The sequence below is a fragment of the Plecotus auritus genome (assembly GCF_963455305.1).
Source record: "Plecotus auritus genome assembly, chromosome: 5".
NCBI classification, from domain to species: Eukaryota; Metazoa; Chordata; class Mammalia; order Chiroptera; family Vespertilionidae; genus Plecotus; species Plecotus auritus.
In genome coordinates, this window is record NC_137776.1 from 60218654 (window position 1) to 60245647 (window position 26994).

General features: G+C 37.5%; 1 protein-coding gene across 1 annotated transcript in view; it reads left to right on the forward strand.

Moving 5' to 3' along the window:
- Nucleotides 1-9369: 9369 nt before the first annotated feature.
- The window catches only part of CCDC148 (coiled-coil domain containing 148), a 186054-nt gene continuing 168429 nt past the window's right edge, over nt 9370-26994 (forward strand). The window contains exons 1-3 of the mRNA XM_080669329.1: nt 9370-9432; nt 12525-12646; nt 21354-21457. Coding sequence (XP_080525455.1) covers nt 9372-9432; nt 12525-12646; nt 21354-21457 — 287 coding nt within the window. The 5' untranslated portion in view covers nt 9370-9371. The remainder of the gene's footprint in view (nt 9433-12524; nt 12647-21353; nt 21458-26994) is intronic.

Below are 26994 nucleotides of genomic sequence, written 5' to 3' on the forward strand. Positions count from 1 at the left end.
GTGTTTGTCTCTAATACTAGCAAGCCTTAGAGATAGGACTGTAATCCGTAATGCAATCACTCGATGCTTTTTCAGCATGTATATATTAAGTGTCTAATATATGTCAGGCATGATTTTGGGCACTCTAGAGAAAGAGATGATCACTAAGGCCTTGTGTTTGTGGAGCATACATCCTAGTGGTAGAAGGGAACAATAAACAAATAAACTAATCAGTACATAGTATAATGTCACTTAGTGAAAAGTGCTATGAAGAAAAAAAATTAAATTAAGGAGATGAAGAATGATTAATGGTGGAGGGAGGGGGTTGCTTCAGATGAGATGGCCAGGACAGGCCTCTCTGCAGAGCCTGAACAAATCTATATCCCTTGTCTAGTATACGATAGATGTTCAATAACCTTTGGAATAAATGAATAACTGCATCAGTAGGGGTATACACAAAGTAAATATTCATACAAGAGAAGAGGAAAATCATCTCTACCTAGATTAAAAGAGGCTCCAGTAGGATGCATAAGATGGGAATGAAAAATAAGGAGGCACTGGCCTGAGAGACAAGAACAGGGAAAGACATTGCAAGCATAGGTAACAGCATGTGCAAAGGCAGGGAGGTGTGACAGAGCATTGCTAGTTTCCTATTGCTCAGTAACAAATGACCACAAACGTAGTGGCTTAAACAACAGAAATTTATTATCTCATAATCCTGGAGGTCAGACATTAGAAATAAGGCTCATTGGATTACAATCAAGGTTTGAGCTGGGCTGCATTTTCTGGAGGCTCTGAGGGAAAATTTATTTCCTTACCTTTTCCAGCTTCGAAAGGTTGCCTGAATTTTGTGGGTCATGGTCTGATTCCTCCAACTTTAAAGCCAGCAGAGTAGCATCTTCAAATCTTCCTTTTCTCTGTTTCTGTCATCCTACTTCCTCTGACTGTGACCCTCCTGTCTTCCTCTTAAAAGATTCCTGGTTATTACATTGGGTCCACATGGGTAATCCCGGGTAATCTCCATGGATAAAGTCAACTGATTAGCTGGCTGCAATTTTAATTCTCCTTTGCAATGTAATATAACATAGTCACAGGTTCTGAGGACCAGGATGTAGACATCTTTGGAGAGCCATTGATCTGCCTACCACAGGCATTGTGTATTTAGGAACCTGCAAAAGGTTTTAAAATGTTGGAGTGTAACATGCATACAAGGTAATGGGTAAGGAAGGGACCAAATAGGATAGGGCTAAATTTAAAAGATCCTTGTCATTCTATGCCAAGTTTCAACCTTGTCCTAGAAAGCAGTGGGAAACCATTTGGTAGATCACAAATATTTGAGTTTTTGAGAAACTTGAGAATAATATTTATTACTCTTAATTATATAAATATACATATACTAGTGGCCCGGTGCACGGATTCATGCACCAGTGGGGTCCCTTGGCCTGGCCTGCACCCTCTTGCAATCCGGGACCCCTTGGGGGATGTCGGATAGCCAGTTTCAGCCTGATCCCCACAGGCCTGATCCAGACAGGAGGGAGCCCGATCCTGTGCGTTGAGCATCTGTCCCCTGGTGGTCAGTGTGCATCATAGCGACCGGTCGACCGGTCGTTCGGCATTTGGTCGCTTAGGCTTTTATATATATAGATACATTCTTTTTATAAAAATGCGAATATTTCATTATACATAAAGTCCCCTTTGAACCTAACCTGCAATTGCAGTATCCTTTCCAACTTGTTCTATTTGTATATCTTTTAGCCTTTTTTCCTTTCTAGAGTACATGTGAATATGTCCTTTTGACTTGACTTGCCATTTTAGGTGTGCTTAAACTGAAGACTTTATCAACCTTCTTCTGACCCAATTTGGGAATCCAACTTCTCATCCTACATATCTGGACTTGAAGTAAGAAGCTTGCCTGCTTCCTTGTGGTCCCTTTTACTTTTAACTTCTTCATCCGTTGAGGGGTATCATATAATTCATATCCTCCAAATTGTTTGTATAGATTCCCAAACTATTTGTAGAATGCACAATGCTTGTGGTAGGCAGAACAGTGGCTCCCCAAAGATGCCCACATCCTAAGCCTCAGACCCTGTAACTATGTTATGTGGCATAATTAAACCAGGCACTTGTGTGATGGTAGTTGGGGCCAGAAAATCAGATAAAAGAATATTGCAAAATCCCCCAGCCCCAGGCCTGTAACACACACTATGTACTTTTTTACACTATGTACTTTTTAAAAATATATATATTTTAATGATTTTTTACAGAGAGGAAGGGAGAGGGATAGAGAGTTAGAAACATCAATGGGAGAGAAACATCGATCGGCTTCCTCCTGCACACCTCCTACTGGGGATGTGCCCGCAACCAAGGTACATGCCCTTGACCGGAATCAAACCTGGGACCTTTCAGTCTGCAGGCCGACACTCTATCCACTGAGCCAAACCAGTTAGGGCACTATGTACTTCTTTAAACTAGGTTTATATGCATATCTCTCAGGCTTTTGAAATGATTAAAATAGCTTTGAGAACATAGTGGGAGTAAGAGCATGAGAGTCTCCACTCTGTGGAACTTTGAAGTCCCTCAAAAACTTCTAGGTGCATTGCCTGGATAGATAAGTCATTAAATGAAAAGCAACTTGTAGAACTGTATGTATATATAATGATTACATTTGTATAAAAATTGGATATACACATGTAATTGTGTATGCATAGGAAACCTTTGAAAGAATATAAAATAAAACACTGAAAATGACTACCAGGGCTAAAGACTTATCAGACTAAAGGGGTCAGTTTGCCTGCACATATCAAAGCCCAGGCAAACGCAAAGAGGACTTTGAAGTCAAGAAAGTAAGGGTTTATTAGTTGAGGAAATGGCGCCAAGCCCAGAGTCACAGGTAAGCTCATGCTCGAAGACCTGGCTCCTGGATGGCTCCCAGGGAATGGGTTATATAGGGGGAAATAATCCTATTGGCTAAAGGAGTTGGGGTTATGGGCTTTACTGAGGGGTTGGGTTCAGGGTAGGGAGTAATTGAACATTGTATCAGTTCCAAATGTCAGCCATAGTATTGTTCTGTCTGGTTTCATGAGGGTGTGGTCCTTAATTGGTTTCCCTCGCCTGGGGCTGAAACACAACTGAAGTCAATCTGTTATCTTTAGCTTTATTAAACTCTGCTTCTGTGGTCAACTGACCTGAGGCTTTGTTCTTAAGACAGTTTGATGCTGACCAGAATCTGATGTCCTAAGGACTTAATGATTAAGGAACGAAGTGGACAAACTGAAAGGAGAAAGGATCTTGTTAAAGAAATGGCTTTTCTTTGGTTGATCTCTTTCCCCCCTCCCCACCTCCACCCCTCTCCCCCCAAGGACAAAGACAGTAGATGGTGAAGTGGGGGTGGGGAGGGGGTAAAGGAGGGGAGAGGACAATGGGAGGAAAAAAGGGACATATGTAATACTTTCAACAATAGAGATTTATTAAAAAAAAAAAAAAAACAGCACAACTGAGGTATAAGGACTAAATAGAGATGGACATTTTAATTTTACCTTACAGTTTTCTGTACAGTTAGGTTCCGTTAGTTTTTCCAGGACAACCATTTTACCTTGTGATAACTATAATGCGTAATGTCTCATAATGGAAATAATGTGTGCTGTTCTGCTTAAAATCTAAAAGAGAATTTTGCATGTTGGAAAAACACTGGTTAAGTTAGACTTTGGCTATAATATTTGAATTAACATTTAAAATAACTTGAGATTTTTCATATGAAAAAGTTATAATTTGATGCTATATCCAAACTATTTTTTCCGATTGTATTGTTCTCACACTTTTGGCCTGGCAGAGTCCCCATCAGCTTTGAAAACATCCTCAGAGGGTGACTGGCTAATCTATATATCTACACAGTTAAGCAGTTTAGAGTAACAAACTGTCCACATGTTATGCATTTTTAAGTCTAAGTACAACTGACCTTTTCTTCTTCAGTTTATTAAAAGAGATTTTCTTAGGAAAGAGAAGAATGCAGATTTTAATACTGTAAAAAGATTACCTCATTATATAAATGATCTCTTTGATATTTTCCCTCTCATCTCTAAACTCCTGATTGTTTAGTTACCTGGAGGAGACTAGTTGAGGTCATGTATTTTTTATTTTTAAAGTTTAGATTCTCTAGTAAATTTGTAAAAATTAACTTTACATTAAAATGTTTTTCAACCTTCTAGCTACTGCAAAGCTATCATTAAATTATGTATCAAATGTGCTTCCTACACTATAAGTAATTTCCCATAACATATTATTTTTAAATATTTTCAGGAATTGAGTAGATGTAAAGGCTTAACATTTTGTTAACACTCATAAGCAATTCTAAAATGTCACACAATGTGAACATGGAATAATTTCTGAAACTAAGTGCTCTTAAATTATTGAACATGGAAAATTCTGTTCAAGTAGCCATTACTCAGCCAAAAGCATTTTAACTACAGGCTGAAGTAGCCACTTTGAATTTCTCACTAGTAAGCATGAAATTGAAATGACCTAGATGACATATGCTTGTTAGGGAATCAGAGAATGTCTTAATATAGTTTCAAATTTCCTATCTGTAGTCTGTGGGGCCAGATGTATTTTGAATTTTTCAGATGTTTAGAAATGTGATGTAGAGCTTATTACTTAAAACTGGTGGTGCCTGGGCAACATCCCATACTAAATACATTAACACTTTTACACAAATGTATGTGTGTTCACATTAAATAGGAAAAGCTTCAGATTGGGTCTAGTTTGCTACCAATCAATTTCAGTTCAGATTGGCTTAGGCCACCATTTTGATTATGAAATGAACCTTCATTTTCAGAGATATTTATATTATGAATATGAGATTTTGGGCTTGAAGTTCTCTGTGATCTTGATCAATTTTCTGGGCCTCAATCATCTCATATGTTAAAATGAGAAGCTACCAGCCTTGGGCAAACTACGGCCCGCGGGCCAGATCCGGCTGTTCTATCCGATTCTCTTGCTCTCCCCTCCGCTCCTTTACTTTGAATTTATATTAGTTCACACAAACACTCCATCCATGCTTTTGTTCCGGCCCTCCGGTCCAGTTTAAGAACCCATTGTGGCCCTTGAGTCAAAAAGTTTGCCCACCCCTGATAGACTATGTAAATTATTTCTTTTATGTGTAGTGAGAACATTTTTAAAAATTAAATTATTTTTCAATTACAGTTGACACACAATATTACATTAGTGCCTGGCCAGTGTGGCGCAGTTGGTTGGGTGTTATCCTGTGTACCAAGAGGTGGCAAGTTCGATTCCCAGTCCGGGTACATGCCTGGGTTTCAGGCTTGATCCACACTAGGGGACATACAGAAGGCAACAAATTGATGTTTCTCTTTCTCTCTCTTTCTGCCTTCCTTTCTCTCTCTCTCTCTCTCTAATATCAATAAAAACATATTTAAAAAGTATTATATTGGTTTTAGGTGTACAATAGTGATTAGACATGTGTATACCTTACAAAGTGGTCATGCGATAAGTCTAGTACCCATCTGGCACCATACACAGTTATTACAATATTTGTTATTACATTATTTTTTACTCTATTCCCAATACCACACTTTACATCTGAGACTATTTTTATAACTGGCAATTTGTTAGAATAAGTAGATTATATATGAACTTTTCAAATTCTAAATCTGAATGTCTATTTAATTCCCTGATAAATAAACACTACACTTAAATCAGTTTTATAATATCCCAGTTTAATAATTCTTTCAGCGGCCCTCAACATTCTTGAAAGATGAGTAGTAGTTATTTATGATTTATATATAAATATTAAGAAATTAGGTCAAGACATCTTTCCACTTGGCCCTCTCTATAGTTGAAAAACAAACTAGATTTCAAATTCATGAAGACAGATTAGTTTTGCAATTTTGATTTCCAGAATGTCTTCTAGTGTAAGTAATGCAGGTGTTCCGGAGGTTTGGGGACTCAAGGGTTCATGACCCACTGTGGATTCTAGCTTCACAAAGGAAAGAATTAAAAATAGAGCCCGCATAGAGTTTAAAGTGGAAGTGAGTTTATTCGTGAGGTCATTAGACAGAGAATGGGCTACTCCACAGACAGAGCAGCCCTGCTTTATCAGAATTTGTTTCTTTATTGCGTTCCATTTAAAGAGGGTGCGGGGGTAGGGTGTTCAATAAAGAGGGGACTACTCAGGAGCTTCCTGGGAAAGGGGTAGAGGTTTCTCAGAGGAACTTGGTCACCATTTTGTGTCCTTATATGGGCTTTTTGTTTCTGATCATAATGGCAAAGAGTGTGTCGTTTAGCATGCTAATATATTAAAACTAGTGTATAATGAGGCTTGGGGTTACCTTTAGGTGAAATAAATTGCCATGTTGGGTGGAGCTGACCTGGCTGGTTTGAAGCCATAAATCTGGTGGGGGGATGGTCTTACTTCTTGACAGTTCCTATTTATTGATTGCAGCTATGTTGCCATATATTCTATCTCATAAGGTTATATAGTCATAATTAAATTTGAACTATGTAGAAATGGTGAGAAACATTGTGTGGGCTTCATAATTTTCCTCTGAAAACCAAGAGGATGAAATTAAGCAGGATTAGACCTAAGGTAACCAAAAGGGAATCTGCAAAAACCCATTTTATTTCAGAGCCTCAATCTCAATCTAAATCCTAAGAAAAATGAGTCCTAAATACATAGAGAGTAAGGAAAGACGAAAACTAAACAATTAGAGTACTGATGAGGGCTCTCCTCAATGGAGATCACAAACTTAGATAAGTTATGGGTGGGAGAACGAAGTGAAAACTAGAGGTGAGATGCAGTAGGCCAGAGAGCTGGCTGCTGAGAACAGCATATATTTGTTTTGGAGACTTTATTTGTTTAGTACCTGTGTTTAAAAAAAAAAAATGTACTTGATTATTTTTAGGAATGAAATACTCTTTAATTTTCCATGTTTTCTGCCACTCCCTATGGTTGTGTACCTTGTCACTTCCCTCACTTAACTTACCTGATGGCCCAGGGCATTTAAATTTGCTACTCCTGTCTGTAGGTGATGCTATCAAAGCAGATTTTTAAAAATTGAAATGTTATTGGTAGAGAGGGGCTATAGTATAGATTTAGGAATTGTTATTACAGTTCTTCTGAGGGACTAGAAGCTATCTAGTTACTACCAGTTACCTTTTCCTTACATAATATTTATTGAGCATTTACTATTGTGTGCTATGCACTGGGGCTATAATCAGAAATAAGACAAACATGGGGTACATGTCTATGGATAGAGACAGACATCAAATCAGTAAACATGCAAATATGAAGACTACTACACATTATTATGAGAATGAAAGAATAGGATGAGAGAGAAATAGGGGTCCTCCCTTATTTAGATAGAGAAGTCTCTTTAGGTCTTTCTGAGGTGGTGACATGTTGGTCACACCGAAGGCTGAGAAAGAACCAACCAGGTAAAAAAATGAAGGAAACATTTTTAAGGCAAAGGGAACAGCAAGTGGGAAGGACTTGATGCAGAAGGAACTTAGTATATGAGAAATAGAAAGAACAATGTGGTTGGAATGTGTGAATGAGATAAGGCAAAGCCATTAGAAGAAGTTTGGATACTATTCTAAAGGTTGATGACAAACCATTGAAGGAATTCAAGCAAGATCAGATTAGAATGTTAAGAGGTTACTTGGGCTGCTGTGTGGAGAATGGACTGTAAGGGTACAAAGTGAAACTTCTACTGTCATCCTGGCTGAAGGAGATGGTGACTTGAGGCAGTGTAGATGGACAAATTGGATGTGCAATACCTTCTGAAAAGAATAAGAATCTTAATGGATAGGACGTGGCTGTGAGTAGAAACAAGACTATTTGGCAATGTTATTAAAGGCTTGAAAAAAGAATCCCTTGACCAGAGACCCTATAGAATTACACACTGGAGTTTATCCCTACATTCCTAAAGTTGGTGGGCAATCACCATGATTCTTGGTAACTTGGCAGAGTTTCCAAAGTCATGGACTTGTGCTACTTTTCCTTCCATTTAGGAAGACAAAGGCTACTGCAAAGGCCACTAGACATGGGTAGTTCTGATATCGAACTCAGGTTTGGCTGCCTGCCTCTTTGAAAGACAGGTGCTGGTGCAAGAAAAGATGGTTTATTCAAGTGCCTGAGCAACTTGAGAAGATGGCAGACTCCCATCCCAAAGACCATTTTAACATCTTAGTGCAGGCAGGGAATTTTATTAGGATGAAGAGAGGAAACAGAAAAAAAGAAATCAGGGGGAAGAGGTTGAAAGTTCTCTTCGTGTAAGTCAGCACAGTCCATTCCTATGATTATCTTGAAACTGGTCAAACAGAGGCCTGGTTTTTATGGTTGAGTGTCAGCAAGTCTCTTGGAGTCAGAATGTTTGGTTGCTAGAGTCAGCCTCCTCCCCCAAAGCTAGTTCCTAGATTCTTACACAAATATGCTGCTTATTCGCAGGTTACATATTAGTTGACAATTCATCTTTAACAAAAACACCTTTAACAGAAACAATATCAAAAGAATAGAGAGGTGGGTTACAATTCAACCTGGTGTATATGGAACAAAAATTTGTGAAAAATGGGTAGTGTTACTTAGAGAACCACTTGATTCGTCTGATGCCCTAGAGATGCTCAGTTCAGTTTAGTGGATACTTCCTCAGGAAGGAGATGCTGAGGCAGAATTTGTGGTGCTAGATATTTATCCGGAGATCCAAACTTGTGAAAGGAAGATGGAGGAAGAAAAATAGAAGAGATGAAAAAATAAATTTCAATGCAGGTTCAACAGTCTGGGTCAGCTCTGCAAGGAACTTTAGAACATATATTGCAAATCAGAGTGGCCCGAATTGGGTCCAAGCTGCTGGGTCTTTACTTCCCTGTCTTGCTCATTCATTAGGTGTAGGCTGCCCCAGCAATGGTATGTCTTTGGACTCTGCCGCTGAGTCCATTCCTGAAGGAGGTGACAGCCGGGCATCAGGTGTTTTGTAGAAGTGGATGGCATATCCCATGTCCACCACAAGTGCAATATTGCTTAATCGAAGTAGGGAGTAATTTGGATAACTGCTTTATTCTTTAATTTATGTAGTTTCTTTCCTCCCAGGAACTCAAAGGAAAACATACATAATTTTTTAATTACAAAATATTTATCAGTCACTGGCACAATCTAAGAGGGGGGAATTAAGAAGTTAGAGATTGGGAGACCAAAAACAGGAAAGGCAAGAGGGGAAAAAAACAAATGGAAGGAGGCTTCTAAGAGCAAGGATAAGAAAATTTTAATAAAGTGCACCTAGTCCTGGGCCTTATTTTAAAAAACACTACAATTAACACAGCTTTAAAAATGTTTTAAAAAATCACATTGTAAAATTTAGCTGTCTCTTGTTTCCTTGACAGATATGGAAAGCATGAATAAAAGAGACCAACCATTCATGACTATTCAGAAAAAAGATAGCTCAGGTATTTATTTTTTATTTCCATGTCTGTTTTATGATTTATGGTGGATTTATTATGCATGATATAAAGTTGGAATGTTAATCTTTAAAATTTTAATTATGGAAAGCTAATTTTTGGGGTCAAATTGAAGGTTTCTTTAGTTTCCTTACAATGAGTGTTAAAAAATATATATTTTTTATTGGTGACACTATTACAGATGTCCCTCATTCCCCCCACCCTCCCATCATGCCCTCATCTACCTAGCCCCTGCACCACCCCAGGTCTTCACTGCATTATTGTCTGTGTACATGGGCTATGCATACATGCATATATGTTCTTTGCTTAATCTCTTCCAGTCCTCCCTAACACCCTGTGAGATCTGTTAGTCTGTTCCATGTATCCATGCCTCTGGTCCTCTTTTGTTAGTTTATTTTGTTCATTAGATTCCACATATACTAGTAAGTGAGATCATGTGATACTGTCCTTCTCTGACTGGTTTATTTCACTTAGTATAAGGGTACAAAGTGAAACTCCAGCTTCATCCATACTGTTGCAAAGGGTAAGAGTTACTTCTTCTTCTTTTTTTTTTTTTTTTACAGCCACATAATATTCCCTTGTGTAAATGTACCACAGCTTTTTTATCCACTCACCTACTGATGGGCACTTGGGCTGTTTCCAGATCTTAGCTATTGTAAATAACACTGTTATGAACAAACATAGGTGTGCATATATTCTTCCTGATTGGTATTTTGGGTTTCTTAAGAAGGCAGTTCCATTTTTAATATTTTGAGGAAACTTCATACTGTTTTCCACAGTGGCTGACCAGTCTGCATTCCCACTAGTGTACCAGGTTTTTTCTTTTCTCCACATCCTCGCCAGCATTTGTTGTTTGTTGATATATTGATGATAGCCATTCTGGCAGGAGTGAGGTGAATACCTCATTGTTGTTTCAATTTGCATCTCTCTTACGATTAGTGATATTGAACATTTTCTCGTATGTCTATTGACCATCTGTATGTTCTCTTTGGAGAAGTGTCTATTCAGGTCCTTTGCTCATTTTTTAATTGGATTGTTTGTCTTCCTCTTGTTGAATTGAATGAATTCTTTATATATTTTGGAAATTAACCCCTTATGAGATGTATCATTGATGAATATGTTCTCCCATACTGTTTCCTTTTTTTGTTGTTGATGGTTTCTTTTGCTGTGCAGAAGCTTTTTAGTTTGATGTAGTCCCATTTGTTTATTTTTTCTTTTGTTTTTGTTGCCCTAGGCAAAAATACTGCTATGTGAGATGTCTGCAATTTTGCTGCCTATGGCTTCTTCTAAAATTTTTATGGTTTTGTGACTTACATTTAAATCTTTTATCCATTTTGAGTTTATTCTTGTGTATGGTGTAAGTTGGTAGTCTAGTTTCATTTTCTTTTGCATGTACCTGTCCAATTTTCCCAACAGTATTTATTGAAGAGACTGTCTTTACTCCATTGTATGCTTTTGCCTCCTTTATCAAATATTAATTGAGCATAATGGTATGGGTTGATTTCTGGCCTCTCTGTTATCTTCCATTGATCTATATGCCTGTTCTTGTGCCAATACTATGCTATTTAAATACAATGGGTGTTTTAATCATCTTCAACCATGCTTTTCTTCACTGTGCTTGTCCTTAAATTGTTTAGAGCCTTCTTATTATAGTCATGTGATCCATGATATACTTAACAAATCTTAATTACGTTACATGACACATGATTCATAATTAAGGTGAAGGTAATTTTTTTTTCTCGATTAATCAGGTTATTATTCTTTATGCGACTTGGCCTTAAGTACCCTCTACTTACGTTTTACTTTATCAAAATAGTTAATATACTAAACTAAGTATTTGGATGGAGAATGCCTGTCCAAACATTTCATATCACTTTATTTTTATTATTTGTTTATGGGCAGAAAGAGGTGTATTCACTTTCCAAGGGAGCAAAGGGGCCAAGAGCGATAGATAGCTAATGGCCCTGTCTCTGTGAGGGGTTGAGGTTTTTAAGGTCTGTTGAAAGGATAAGGTGGGGGCTCTGGGATGGAGCTGGAGTCAGCAGGGTCCAGATGAACGGTATGCTCTGTTCCTTTGGCGGGATGTGGCCATATCTAGAATAGAATTCTATTCTGCCATTGAAGCAACAGACTGTGGAAGAATGTCGCCCTTGACAACTGCTTCTGCTGGGTCATCATTATAATTAGCCAGTCTCCCAAGAGCCAAAGCAGCAGTGGGCTGAATTGTTGGGACCACATCCAGAAGAATAGGCCTCAGCAAAGACATTACACCCACATTCTGCAGGGTCTCATGTTTTGGGGTCTGGTCGCCAGCTCTGCCACCATCTGCAGGAACTGGACTCGGGCTTCCTGGTACTGCTCCAACACTTGCAGCACCTGCCTCTGACTCACAGTGCCCGCAGCTCTCTGCTGGCCACAGCTCAGGGCAGTGCGGCTCATCTGTGTATGGCCTGCGAGGCTGCGGAGCAGATGGGGCGGCTAGGACAGTGCCTCACTCTATCCTTTCATATCATTTTGGTTTTATTTGGCCTATTACATTTTTTAGCTTTCATTTTCAACCTTTTTTCAAATTGAATTGACTGTTTTTGTTTTTCTAAGAAATATAGCTATGACTTTAAAAAATCAATTTACTTAATTTGATTCATAATAATGTGATTCTTAAATACTTATAGTTGCTTGCCTAACATTTTTTAAATTAAAAAAGTAGTCACACTTTGTATCTTGGCATTATACTTTAAAAATATTCTCACTATACTAATTTATTTATTTATTTATTTATTTATTTATTTATTTATTTATTTTTTGGTGGTGTGTACAAAGGGCAATCATTATACTAATTTAAGTGAAAGTATTTCTTTGATAGCTATTTAGAAATAATTTTATGCAAGGAATATAGTGGCAATTTAAGTTTCTATAGATATAGGTTCAAATATACTATGAATGTAGTAATATATTATTTCTTGTATTTACTTTAAAATACTTAAAATAAGACCTGTAGTCAGCATGCTGCTATAACTGTATTTTGATGTCCAATAATGTGATATTATTTCTTTCTCATTTTATATTTTGATGGAAAACAGATAATCTGGTATTCCGTATGAAAAATGGAATGAGAAGCATTAAGTATAAGCCAGTAGACTATCAGCAATTGCACACATTAACTGAAGCAAAAAAATTAGCTGCTGCTTCCACAGAGCTAAAGGTTAGAAGTTGTGTGTGGGTGTTTTTCTAGTTTTATAAAACTGAGTTGCTAGGAAGTAAAATATTTAAATGTAAATGTGAAAATAAATAACATTTTAAATAGTATTTGAAATCTTCTATTAATAATAGTGAATAGCTGCTAACCTTTATTGAATGTTCTCCGACACTGTGCTATGCACTTTACATTCATTACTCACTTAATGTTCATAACAACTTATGAGGTCTGAATTCAACTTTATTTTTTAGTAAGATTGCTATTTCATTAGCTTTCCACAATTTCTATCTTAATCGGAAAAATAAAAATTGCGAGTAAATGCCAGCCATGGATTACCCTCTGATTTAGGGCTCCTTCTGCAACACTGTTCAAGTATGTCCTTGGTGCCTCTGTTCTAGAATGCCCGTTTTTGCCTTGACCTAAGAAAGGGTGAATCTGGACTAGATTTGAAAGGGGTTTATGTGCAAGTGATTGTGCACAGTATTTTAGGACCATGTATAGTTTAAGTTTACCCTGCAATATGTTTCCCTCTTGTATAAAATAACAGAGTACATCATGCATAGCATTACATTATAAATTGTGTAGTTGCATAAAAAATCTGATAATTCACAAGTTTTCATTTGTATTTAATATTTTTGTGTCACATTCATTTTGCATGGCTTTTTATTGTTAAGATATTTTAAAAAGGCAACTGTTATGAATCTTAAACACAGTTGATATCCTATGCTAAAGAAATTACCATATATCCATGAGTTATATCTCCTCTAAGAATACTACTTAAAAAGTAGAGCATTATTTATTTGGCTGAGATATAACTTTAAGATAATTTAATGTTATCAGGACATTCAAAGAAATTTCATGGGAAAATCACTTATATAACATCATCCTAATAAAACTGTTTTTATATTTCTGACTTCTATTCTGACCTACTGTATACATACAGCATACATACATACATACATACATGTATACATACATATTTGATTTTTTCCATGATAAACATAGACATAAAACCCTGTTTTCCCCCTAATATTTTGCCACATAATCTTGATAATATTTAATTATCTTATGATATTTAATTACTCAAGTAAATAACTATTTATCATGTGCCTTGAAGATACAATGGTGAATAAAATATAGCCCCTACTCTCATGGAATGTACTTTTTGCAGGAGAGTGGGAAGAGGGAAGTGTTTCTCAAATAAACCCACAAACAAAATTATATTAAGTACTAGAGGCCTGGTGCACAAATTTTTGCACGGGTGGGGTCTCTCTGGGTAGCCTGCAGGGATCGGGCTGAAACCCGCAGTCTGACACCGTCTGCAGCTCCTACCTGCCACTCCCACTCATCCCAGTCCCACTGTGCCTGCCATGGGCTCGCGCCCAATCAGTCCCCATCAGGAGCTGATTAGGAGAGGCTTGCATTGCTGCAGCAGTGCTCTCCAGCCATGAGCCCTGCGTCTGGCACCCTCCCAAGGGAAGTGGCCTGTGGGATCAGGCTGAAACTGGCTCTCTGACATCCCCTGATGAGTCCCGGATTGTGAGAGGGCACAGGCCAGGCTGAGGGCCGGGGAGGGACTGTAGGAGGGCTCCGGGGCATGTATGGCCCATCTCACTCAGTCCCGATCGGCCGGACCCCAGCAGCAAGCTAACCTACTGGTCGGAGCATCTGCTCCCTGGTGGTCAGTGCATGTCATAGTGAGTGGTTGAGTAGCCTTAGCATATCATTAACATATTACACTTTGATTGGTTGTTCGGTTGTTCTGCCATTGGTCTATTTGCATATTACCCTTTTATTATCCTATATAATAAAAGGGTAATATGCAAATTAACATCACCCTGCTATACCCACAAGCCACGCCCACCAGCCATGCCCACCAGCCAATCAGGAGCGAATATGCAAGTAAACCCAACCAAGATGGCTACAGCCACAGAGAGCAGGAGGGAGGCTTGGGTTTCCCCGGCAGTGGAGGAAGCCAAGCTTTCCGCCTGCCCTTGCCGGCCTAGGCCTTCACTCAAGGCTACAAAGTTTCAATGATAGAAGATACATAAATCCCCCCAAAAATGGCTGCTGCCATGGAGCAAACAGAAGGCTTGGCTCCGCTCCAGGATACAAAGTTTCAATTGTAGAAGATACATAAACCCCAGATACCAGGGCCTCCACTTGGGTCGCCAGGGGGCGTGGCCGGCCTGTAAACCACCACAGGCCCCTCACCCAGGCCGCCCCATGCCCCAAGGGAACCCTCACCCTGATCCGGGACACCCTTCAGGGCAAACCAGCCTGCCCCCACCCGTGCACCAGGCCTCTATCCTATCTAATAAAAGAGTAATATGCAGATTGACCATCACTCCAATACACAAGATGGCTGCCCCCATGTGGATACAAGATGGCCAGCAGGGGAGGGCAGTAGGGAGGGACCAGGCCTGCAAGGGAGGACAGTTGGGGGTGATCAAGCTTGCAGGGGAGGGCAGTTGGGAGGGACCAGGCCTTCAAGGGAGGGCAGTTGGGGGCAATCAAGCCTGCAGGGGAGGGCAGTTAGGGGTGACCAGGCCTGCAGGGGAGGGCATTTGGGGGGGATCCAGGCTTGCAGGGGAGAGCAGTTGGGGGGGACCAGGCCTACAGGGGAGGGCAGTTAGGGGTGACCAGGCCTGCAGGGGAGGGCAGTTAGGGGCAAACAGGCTGACAGTGGAGCAGTTAGGGGGTGATCAGGCTGGCAGGCAGAAGTGGTTAGGGGCAATCAGGAAGGCAGGCAGGCGAGCAGTTGGGAGCCAGCAGTCCTGGGTTATGAGAGGGATGTCCAGCTGCCTGTTTAAGCTCGATCCCGAGGGGTCCCAGATTGGAGAGGGTGCAGGCTGGGCTGAGGGACACCCCCTTCCCCCGTGCACGAATTTCGTGCACCGGGCCTCTAGTATAGGATAAACTCCAATAAAAACATACTGTCTGGTGTATAATAACAAGACTTGATCCCAATTGAGCGGGAAAGTTTTCCTGAGTAAGTGACATTGGAATTGGGATACTAAGGCTAGCAAAAAGAAATTGAGCAAAAACAGGATTGATGAGTACTCCAAATATAAAAAGATACATGTCTTATTACATCTCCATTTTGGGATATTTGGATTATATTTAATTTTATGATATTGGAAATTATGCTTCAGTAAATGTCTCCATGCATAGATAACCTTTTATGTTTAGATCATCTACTACATAGGATAAATTCCTATGACTGGAATGTCTGAGCAAAAAAGTATGAATGGTTTTTAGCTTTTTCTGAAAGTATTGTTCTAATAAAGATGCTGCCACAAACATTTTCTCTGTACCCTTATCACTATTGGAATACGTACACATACATATTTACATATGTGTACATAGTCCTAATACTATCGATATATTTATTTTGTCCATCTTTTTATCCATGCATCAATCCATCCTCCCACCCACCAATCCATCCATCATGCACCAAAAAATAACAATTTGGCTGGATGTGGAATGTTTGAGTGTTAAAATCTCTATTTGTACAAAGTGAATTTCTATGTGTTTTTAAAAAATATTTTATTGATTTCAGAGAGGAAGGGAGAGGGAAAGAGGGATAGAAACATCCATGATGAGAGAGAATCATTAATTAGCTGCCTCCTGCACACCCCACACTGGGGATCGAGCCAGCAACCCAGGCATGTGCCCTGACCAGGAATTGAACTGTGACCTCCTGTGAACAAAGTGAATTTCACTTTGATAACGGAGTCACTATCATATAATAAAAGTATTTAAAATCTTTAATAGTTAATGAGGTTTTTGAAGTTTGACATTATAATAATTTCTCAGTGTTTTTAGCTGCTATATTCTCTCATTTTCAAACACTTTCTTCTTTTTTTAAATAGTTTTCATTTTTTACTATCTCTGTATTAAGGAAGATGTATTGGAAATATTGTTACATATGCTTTGTGGAGTCTTCTTTTCTCCACTTTAGAGATAGCAAGTTAATATTTTGCTTCTAATTTACTCTTGTAAGATGTGGACAATTCCCAACTATGATTGTTTTCTTGAAAGACTCAGGGATTAAATGGAATTAGAAACCTGGAAATTAAATACAACTCTTAAAGTTTAACTTTTTATTTATTTTTATTTTTATTTTTTTGCAGTGTTCATGTATATTTTATTAAGTTTAAATTATTTTAATTGCAAAAGTTACATGCTCATGGTATAAACATTCTTACATTTCAGAAGAATATAAGGTAAATAGATAAAGCCCCCCCTCCCCCACTCACACAATTTCTTCCCATGGACTGTCTTATGTATCCTTCTGAATAAAGTTTAACTTTTTAATGTTAAGAATGCTAATATGCCAAATAGTCTACACCAACTAAAATTATGAATATAATGTCATCTCTGTTATTCTTTCTTATATTATTTCAATTTTTATGAAATATGTTGGCTCAAGAAGACTTTTATTTTTCTAAAAGTTCCATATTTTACTAGTTAAATGTGCTCATTTTTCTACACATGAAATTAGCAGCTTTAACAATCATTGTTAATTATTACAACACTACTCTGGCAGTATTAAATGTAAATATACTTAAAAGTGAATGATAGAATGTTAACATTTAAAGCACATAAGTAGGTTTTTTGCTTTAAGTTACATTTAGGACACTTAACTATTTTTAAAAATTAATAAAAATTATTGTTAACTAACAATAAATTCAGAAGACTTGTTATACTGATTAGATGTGATGGTCACCTATATAATAATCACTGTGTCAGAGATCATGCATAAGTTCTAGGATGTCAGATAAGAGACTTATGTGGACATTGAGTGATCTAGTCTTTCAAAGGCTGAGGTTGAACCTGAAGCCAAATAGTAGATTTGGGCTGAAAACGGAGACTAAATTGTGAAACATTACATGTTAACTGTTCATTCCTATTTTAAGTATAAAAGAGATCTTTATGATTATTTTTATTAGAATTTATTTGCTTAATAAAAATGAACATGTCCAATTCAAGTATCCATGTACTGTTTCTTGTTATAAATGTTATTTTATGAAAAATTGTTAGCATATGTAAAATTAGAATGAATGGTGTCATTAATCTCCAATGTAACATTATCCAGCTTCAACTGTGATCAACTCTTGGCCATTGTTTCTTCTTTATTCCCACCCACAATTTCTCCTGTGACAGATTATTTTGAGGCAAATCTCAGATATCATAATGTTCAACCATAAATATTTTAGCATGTGCCCAAATCCTCCAACAGCATTATCATTAAAAATGACAAAAATTTCTTAATAATATCAAACTTCCACTCAATGTTACATTTCCCTGATTTTTCTCCATTTTTTTTTCTTAAACTTTATTTAAAGCACTATCTAAATAACATCCTTATATTGAAATTTATTTTTATTTTTTCTCCTCATTCCTCTTGTGTCCTTGTAATTTATTTCTTGAATAAATTTAAAAAAATATTTTTATATTGATCTCAGAGAGGAAGGGAGAGGGAGAGATAGAAACATCAATGATGAGAGAGAATCATTGATCAGCTGCCTCCTGCACGCCCTACACTGGGGCTTGAGCCCACAACCTGGGCATGTGCCCTTGACCGGAATCGAACCCAGGACCCTTCAGTCCGCAGGCCGATGCTCTATCCACTGAGCCAAGCCAGCTCAGGCTCTTGAATAAATTTTATTGTTTGTTTTTTATAGTTTCTCACAGTCTGGATTGTGCTAGTTACATCCTGGTGGTGTCATTTAACATGTTTTTCTGTCTCTTGCATTTCCAGTAAATTGATAGTTGTATGTAGAGATTTGATCAGATTCAGGTTCCATTTACTTTAGCAAGAATACTGACTGATGGAATTTTTGTGCGCCAGTCTTTCTCTTACAAATAGTGCTTCAGTGAATGAACAGCTCTGTTCATTTATCTTTTTATGCTTTTACTAAGATACTTTTCAGGTAGATTTCTCTAAGTTAAGGTAAATCCATATGAAATCTTGCTGTACAGCTCCAAATTCCCTTGGGGGGTGGGTTTGCATCATTTTGTATTTCCATTAGCAACTAAAGAGAGAGCATGTTTTCCCATAACCTCAAAGAGTGTTTTGTTAAACATTTGTGGTTTTGCCAACCTGATAGATGTGAAATTGCAACTTAGTGTATATAGTTGTTTTTTTCTTTTGATTTATTTAACAATTCTCTATTAAGGTATAACTCACATATAACAAAGTGTACAAATCTTAAATGTACATCTCAATGAATTTTAACAAATATCTAAACACATGTAACCAACACTTAAATAGTTCACCAGTTATTGTTATTTATATTTAAAGATGAACCATCTGGCGTAAAGGGCTTTTATGGCATTTCAAGGTGCCTGTTTAAGTTTTATTATCTTGGATCATCACAGTGAAGTCCATAAGGAACCCTAGTTTCTGATTCTTTTATGAATTCATTATTTGTGTTCTTTTAAATTCATCAGCATCCTGCATAAATCATCATCCACCTTAAATATTGATTTCATATGGCTCATTGCCCAGCAACATGAATTGGAATAACCTGAAAAATCTCTATATTGATAAAGATACAACCTTAAAACTTTTTGCTTTTTTAAGACTTTATTTTTCTTAATTTTTGGCTTGGGGATAGAAGTGAAGTAAATGAGTGAATTTACAAAAAAAAAATTAGAATGTTCTGCAAGATATTGGAAGTGTCTAGTGAAAAATAGTAACTTTATTTTGATGTTTATAGTCTATTTAATTTGTCTTCCCCTGGGCCCAAAGGCAACAGTATTGATTTTTTTTAAGCTATAAAAATCTGTCTACATCTTTCACCAATGTGTTTTAACTTTTTGTACAACATGGACCAAATATGTCAAAGAAATCTAATTTTAAAAGTTGTGTCTGCTGCAACAAACTTTAGAGACAATAGATGACAAATAGTTGGAATGAATTTAGGAGAGTGTCAGTTTTTAGAAATACATGGTGTCACTATGTACTTTTTTTGTGTGTAGATAAAATAGAGATTCTGAATGTATTCTGGTGGTGTCCTATTATTTGAATGTACTTCTAAATTTCATGATTGTAGCACTCTTAAGACCTTCTGAAGAAAAGATGTGACTTTGACTGTGTTTTTTTAAAGTAATGTTTGGGTTATTTTGTTTTGTTACAGGCCTAATTTTGAATCAGTAACCAGAATAGCAGAAAGATAAACTCAAGGTTAAATTAATCAGTGAATGACAGCTAGAAATAGCATGCATTATAGAGTCTTTTTAGGTCTTGTCTTCAGAAGTTTTTACATTTTAAGTATTGGTCTGTTAAAGCTTTTAGGCTACTAGTAGCAGAGAAAATGTAAAATATGCATATTTCATCAAGTTTCTGATATGAGTAGCACGTTTGTAGGTGTTTAAAAGTATTAATATGGAATACACAAGTTGGAAATACACATGAGTATTGTTCAGAGTCTAACCTGGAAACAGACAACACTTGAGGAGGTTTTTACTGAGCAGAGGGGTATTTAATTCAGGAAATGATTACCCAGGTGATAGAGCTGAGAAGCCAAATAGGACTCTGAAGCAATATGAGATTAAAACAGCAGGAAATCATGCCATGCCTAAGTCAAAGGGACATGTGAGCCAATATCACCCCAATAAATTCAATAACAAAAGCAAGGCTGTACCACATCTCATGAACGGAGCTTACCTACCCAGAGATAGTTGGAGCTGTAGTAAAACTGTCAAGAAAAGTTGGAACAAATGGAGAAGACGGAGCTGCGCCTAGAGACCCCTGTGAGAGCAGAGAGGTAGGAGCAGTCATCTTTTGGCTTCTCCTTTCCTCTTTCCCTTCGATCTCCCACTGCTAGTGTCTCCCTTTGGCTGAACCAAACAGGAAGCCAGCTGATAGGAGTGTTTGAGAAGCACAGGCTACTCTGTGATGTGGAGCAGATCAGAGAGATGGCCCAGAAAGGGCAAACAAACCCCGGCCTGACAGAACTTGTCAACAGAAACCCCGGTACTGATTCTGTGCTTTTTTAGAGTCATAAAATTTGGGGAAATTTTCAATTTTAAAAATAGGGGTTTTAATGTATATAAATTTTTGCAATGTCAAGTATCTTCAAATAAATATTTAAGAAATGATTTACAAAGTCATGGAGTTGAAAGGTTAAAATTGCATGTTCAAGGTCATATAGCCAGGCCTCCTAACCATTTATCCAATGACTTTTTTCATCCTTTGCTGAAGGATCAGATAAAAACCAATTCAGACACTGAGGTTCTGTGTGATTCTCATGTTTATGAGCTTTATGACCCTGACCAAGTCTTTTAACTTCTGTGAACATCAGTGTCTTCATCTGTAAAATGGGCCTAACGATGTTCACGGTGCCTAGCAAAGAAGGTATGTCAGAAGGTCAGAAAATACATGGAAAAATGTCCGGGGACTGAATGAATTAGGTGTTGTTTATTGTTTGTATGGAAAATATAACCACTTCATCTTTCTTTTCATAAATGCTTTAAAAACAGTTCTTAAACTGGTTAGTATTTCAAACCATTTTCTCTTTCACTTTCCTGCTTTTTGCTTAATATAATACTTATTTTAAGGTAAATTTTGTGTTAAAAGATGTACTAATAAGATTGAAAAAGAGTAAGTATTTAATTTAGAAAATACAGATTAAACATTTGCATCATGGAAAACACATTTTAGGAATTTTAAATGGCTCATCTATTGTTTCTCTAAATCTAGATCAGAAAAGCAGTGCAGACTTCAAAGCTATCTAAGGAACAACAACTAATAAAACAACACAGGCAGGTGTGGTGGCAGGAACACCAAAGGCTAAAGGAAGTCAGGTAAGGACTGGGGGAAATCTCAGTAAGTACACAGAGGAATTACTAAGACTTTCACTGATTTAGTTAGATGTTCTATAACCCTCCATGTTAATTAAACTATTATAACCAAAATTGAAAGTTACAGTTTGAATGTGAGCCAAATTAAAATAATTTCATTTCCTCAATTTAATTTGGAATTCAGTGACTATATTAAAATGACTTTTGCTTTCCTTCAGAAAAAAAGATAATCTTTATCTGCGAAAGTGGTAAGTAGGGCAACCATCCCGTCATATTCATTTTTTCATTGTAGGATACATTATAGGAGATATATAAAAGTTTTCAATAAATAAATGAACAGATAAACTAAGGGGCTTAAGTTGCTCAGTGATTTCTGGATGGAGCTACATCATGACTCATTTATTCAATTTTGATTTCTGACCTTTGTTATTATTTCCAGCATTCACTTCAAGATGAATTAAAACAAAATAATGATTCTATACTTAATCTTATAGTAATCTTTGAAAAATAAATGTCTTCCCACAGGTTAAGGCAAAAAGAGAAGGCAGATGGTTCCCTCCATTAGAGGCATATATACTAGTTTTAACGATAGTAGTATTTATAAAGTATGCTTTTTAAAATGTAGATTTTGGCCCTAGCTGGTTTGGCTTAGTGGATAGAACATCGGTCTGCAGACTGAGAAGTCCCAGGTTTGATTCCGGTCAAGGGCACATGCCCAGGTTGTGGGCTTGATTCCCAGTGAGGGGAGTGCAGGAGGCAGCTGATTAAATGATTCTCTCATCATTGATGTTTCTATCTATCTCTCCCTATCCCTTCCTCTCTGAAATCAATAAAAATATTTAAAATAAAATAAATGAATGGAAAAAATGTATATTTTATATCAAAATAGATAAATTTTGTGGTCTTATTCTAAGTCAAATTGTCAAATACCATTAACTTTACTTTTGACACCTTTATTTTTATAGAGTTTTTTATTTCGCCATGAGATTTCTACATGTGAAGTAAAAGGCTCATGATTGGAAATGGTTTTACATAATTATATAATTTTACACACAGAAAAAAAATTATATAGATTTTGTCATCATACTGCGGCTATCTTATAAGACTTATCCCTCAAAAGGTCACTTATTGTGGAGAGAAAGTTTGGGCTCATTAGAAGTTTTTTTGGGGAAATTTGCATGACTTGAAACATGACAAAAAGGAAAGCCATCAGGAGGTGGCTGCTCACTGATGCAAGCTCAAATGTAAAGGAAGACCCTAGTGAATGGTTTTTATTTTTTTAAAATATATTTTATTGATTTTTTTACAGAGAGGAAGGGAGAGGGATAGTTAGAAATATTGACGAGAGAGAAACATTGATCAGCCGCCTCTTGTACAACCCCTACTGGCGATCAATCCTGCAACCAAGGTACATGCCCTTGACCGGAATTGAACCTGGGACCCTTACAGTCTGCAGGCTGATGCTCTATCCACTGAGCCAAACCAGTTAGGGCATGAATGATTTTTATCTTGGCTGTTTTATATTCTCTTAGTGTGTTGTTCTTGAGCTAGATGAAAGAGGCATATAATGTACATGGCATAGAGGAAAGTAATTCTTTTTGTTGACCTGGCATGACACAAAGGTGAGGAACATTCATGTAATAATAACCTTAATGTCTAGAGACTTTTAAGGGCTGAAAACTGGACAAGAAGAAGTTCAAGAAAATTTTCTATGCTATTCTAGAAAGTAGGCTAATTTCAAAATGTGTTCAGTGAAATTAAAAAATAATAGCAAAAGGAGGACAGTTAGAGTATGGCTAGATTTGTGGAGAATTTGGAGGCTACCAGGAAATCAGGAGTTTAAGCTCCATCAGTGTTTCTTAACCTTTAAAAAATGAACAACCTTTAAAAAAAGCAAAATATTCTTACACATCATCATGAGAGACTTCATTTGAGAATCTGCAGAATTACCTTCTGGGCCTACAATGTCATCTAACTTTTGGAGGGATAAATTAATATGTATTAACTACTTTACATCCTTTATTTCATTTACTCCCTGCAGTATACTTGTAGAGGAGGTATCAATGCTATCCTCATTTTACAGATGAGAATCTTGAGTTTCAGAGGATTAAAGCTATTTGCAGACAGCAAATCAGCTAGTTTATTTGGAGGTGGGATTGGAGCATTTGCCTTTAACGCTGTGCTCCATGTAATTGGAGTTGAGCAGCTTTTTCTTTTTCCACATCTAATGGGTCTAGCCTTGCTAGAAAAAACACATGAGATTTTGCTGAACTTTAATTCTTTGAAATCTGTATAAAGAAACTAGTCACATAAAATCTCTAAATATAAAATTGTATTCAATAATTAATGTTTTTTTCAAACTACACCTCTTGAAGACCTTGATATACTTCCCCAGGGTCCCTTGCTCCTTTGCTTCAGAATGGCAGGTTTAGAGGCTCAGAAAAAAAGTTATTTATATTGGTTGTGTGATAAAGAATTACAATTTTATTTTAATAAGGATTTTGGAATAATAAAGTTTGAAGGCTAACTTGTTCACCTTACTACTTTTACTCTCATTCCTGCAAGGGATGCTTTTATAACCAAATATCTGTTAGTAATATATGTAGCCTTTTGCTCACAATTTTTGCTTTAAAGCATTATTTTAAAGTATCACCTTTATGCAAAGGATATCATGGGGTTTTACCAATAACTAAATGCTGTCTGGAAATGAATCTCTAAAAATTACACTAAGATCAATCACTGTTCATACTGTGTGACTCAGGGCACCAGAGAGCTCTCTCTAAGCCCAGCTCCTACGCATTCCTTAGCTAACAGGTGTGAGACTTATCTGGCCTCTGTGTGCACTCACCTGGGACACTTTCAAGAGTGAGAAATGGGGGGAAAAATGGTGGCGGAATAGACAGACGTGTCCCGAGTCTTGTCCCAGAGTAGATAGAAAGAACAGCTGAGGATTGCACAGGGAGTTTCTGTTGGTGAGTTAAGGGACAGCTATACTCCAGGAGAAGGTGGGGGACTGCTGGACGGGGCTCCCCTGTCCGGGCAGCCCCCACTGCTTCTGGGTTCCCTCCCGGAGCCACCGGCTCGGAGGCGGAGACCGCGCCATCTTGAAGGGGAAAGTGGATGTTATCAGAAGCCTGAAAATCTACAACTGCAGCACCCACTGAACAGCTGTGAACCCCAGAGCACCGGTCCCCAATTGGCGCAAACATGCGGATTCAGAGGAGCTCTACACTCCACCATGGAAAGGTCAGATTTCGCCTGGGATAAGGAGAGAGAGAACTACATAACCAGACACCCGGAGAAGAGAGACCATGGGGAGACAAAGAAACAGCCCGCACATGAAAGAAAAGCAGGCATCACCAGAAAAGGAAGTAAACGAAATGGAGGCAAGCAACCAGTCAGAGAAAGAATTCAGAGAAATGGTCATAAGGTGGCTAAAAAGAATGGAAGACAAATTCAACAATATGAGTAAGAACCAAGAAGAAATGAAGAAGAACCAAGAAGAAATGAAAAATGACATCGCTGCTGTAAAGAACTCAATAGAAAGCATCAAGAGTAGACTAGAAGAAGCAGAGGACTGCATCAGTGAGCTAGAAGACAAGATAGGAAAAAATACACAAGTAGAGCAGCTTCTAGGAAAAAAAATTAAAAAGCAGGAGGAGAACCTAAGGGAACTTTGGGACAACACGAAACAAAACAACATCTGCATAATAGGGGTTCCAGAAGGAGAGGAAACTGAGCAAGGAATAGAAAACCTGTTTGAAGAAATAATGACAGAAAACTTCCCTGATATCGGGAAGAAAAAACCCACACAAATCCAAGAAGCTCACAGAGTCCCAAGCAAAATGAACCCCAAAAGACTGGCACGTTATAATTAAATTGGCAAATACCAACGACAAAGTAAGAATCTTAAAAGCGGCCAGAGAGAGACAGAAAGTTACCTACAAAGGAACCCCCATCAGACTAGCAACTGATTTCTCAACAGAAACTCATCAGGCCAGAAGGGAATGGAATGAAATATACAAAGTCATGCAAAGGAAGGGTCTGAATCCAAGAATACTGTACCCAGCAAGGCTATCAATCAAAATTAAAGGTGAAATCAGGAGCTTCACAGACAAAAAAGGACTAAGGGAATTTATTACCACCAAACCAGCAATGCAAGAAATACTAAAGAGTCTGCTGTAAAAAAAAAAAAAAAAGAGATAGGAAGTGAAGAAGGAACACAGGGGTAAAGAATAAAAATGGCGACAATTAAGTACCTATCAATAATAACTTTAAATGTAAATGGATTAAATGCCCCAATCAAAAGACATAGGGTAACGGATTGAATAAGAAAACATGACCCATATATCTGCTGTCTACAAGAAACCCACCTCACAAAAAAAGACGCACACAGACTGAGGGTGAAGGGATGGAAAAAGGTTTTCCAGGCGAATGGAAATGAAAAAAAAGCTGGGGTAGCAATACTTATATCTGACAAATTAGATCTCAAAGTGAAGGACATAACAAGAGATAAGGAAGACCACTTCATAATACTAAAGGGAGCAATCCAACAAGAAGAAATAACTCTGGTAAACATATACGCACCCAACACAGGAGTACCCAAATACATAAAAAGATCTCCTGGAGGATATCAAAGGAGAGATTGACAGCAATACAATCATAGTAGGAGACTTTAATACCCCACCATCACCATTTGACAAATCTTTTAAAAAAAAATCAGCAAAGAAACATCAATCCTAAATGACTCACTAGACCAGATGGAATTAATTGACATCTTCAGAACATTTCACCCCAAAGCCACAGAATATACATTCTTCCCAAGTGCACATGGGTCATTTTCAAAGATAGACCATATGTTGGGTCATAGGCAGTCTCTTCAAATTCAAGAAGATAGAAATCATATCAAGCATCTTCTCAGATCACAGTGGCATAAAACTGGAAATCAACTGCAATAAAAACAATCCAAAAAAAATCAAACACATGGAGACTAAACAGCATGCTATTAAACAATGACTGGGCTGCCAGAGAGATCAAGGAAGAAATAAAAAACATCATGGCAACAAATGACAATGAAAACACAACAATCCAAAATCTATGGCACACAGCGAAAGCAGTCTTGAGAGGGAAGTTTATAGCTCTACAAGCCTACTGCAAAAAACAAGAAACAATGGTAATAAATTACCTAACCCTACAACTCAAAGAGTTAGAAAGAGAGCAACAAGAAAAGCCCAGTGTAAGCAAAAGGAAGGAAATAATAAAGATGAGAGCAGAGATAAATGACATTGAGACCCAAAAAACAATACAAAAGATCAACAAAACCAAGAGCTGGTTCTTTGAAAGGATAAACAAGATTGATGAACCTCTAGCCAGGATCACCAAGAAGCAAAGAGAGAGGACCCAAATAAACTAAATCAGAAATGAAAGAGGTTAAATAACAACAGACCCCACCGAAATACAAAGGATTGTTAAAAAATACTATGAACAACTCTATTCCAACAAACTGGACAACCTGGAGGAAATGGACATATTCCGAGAAA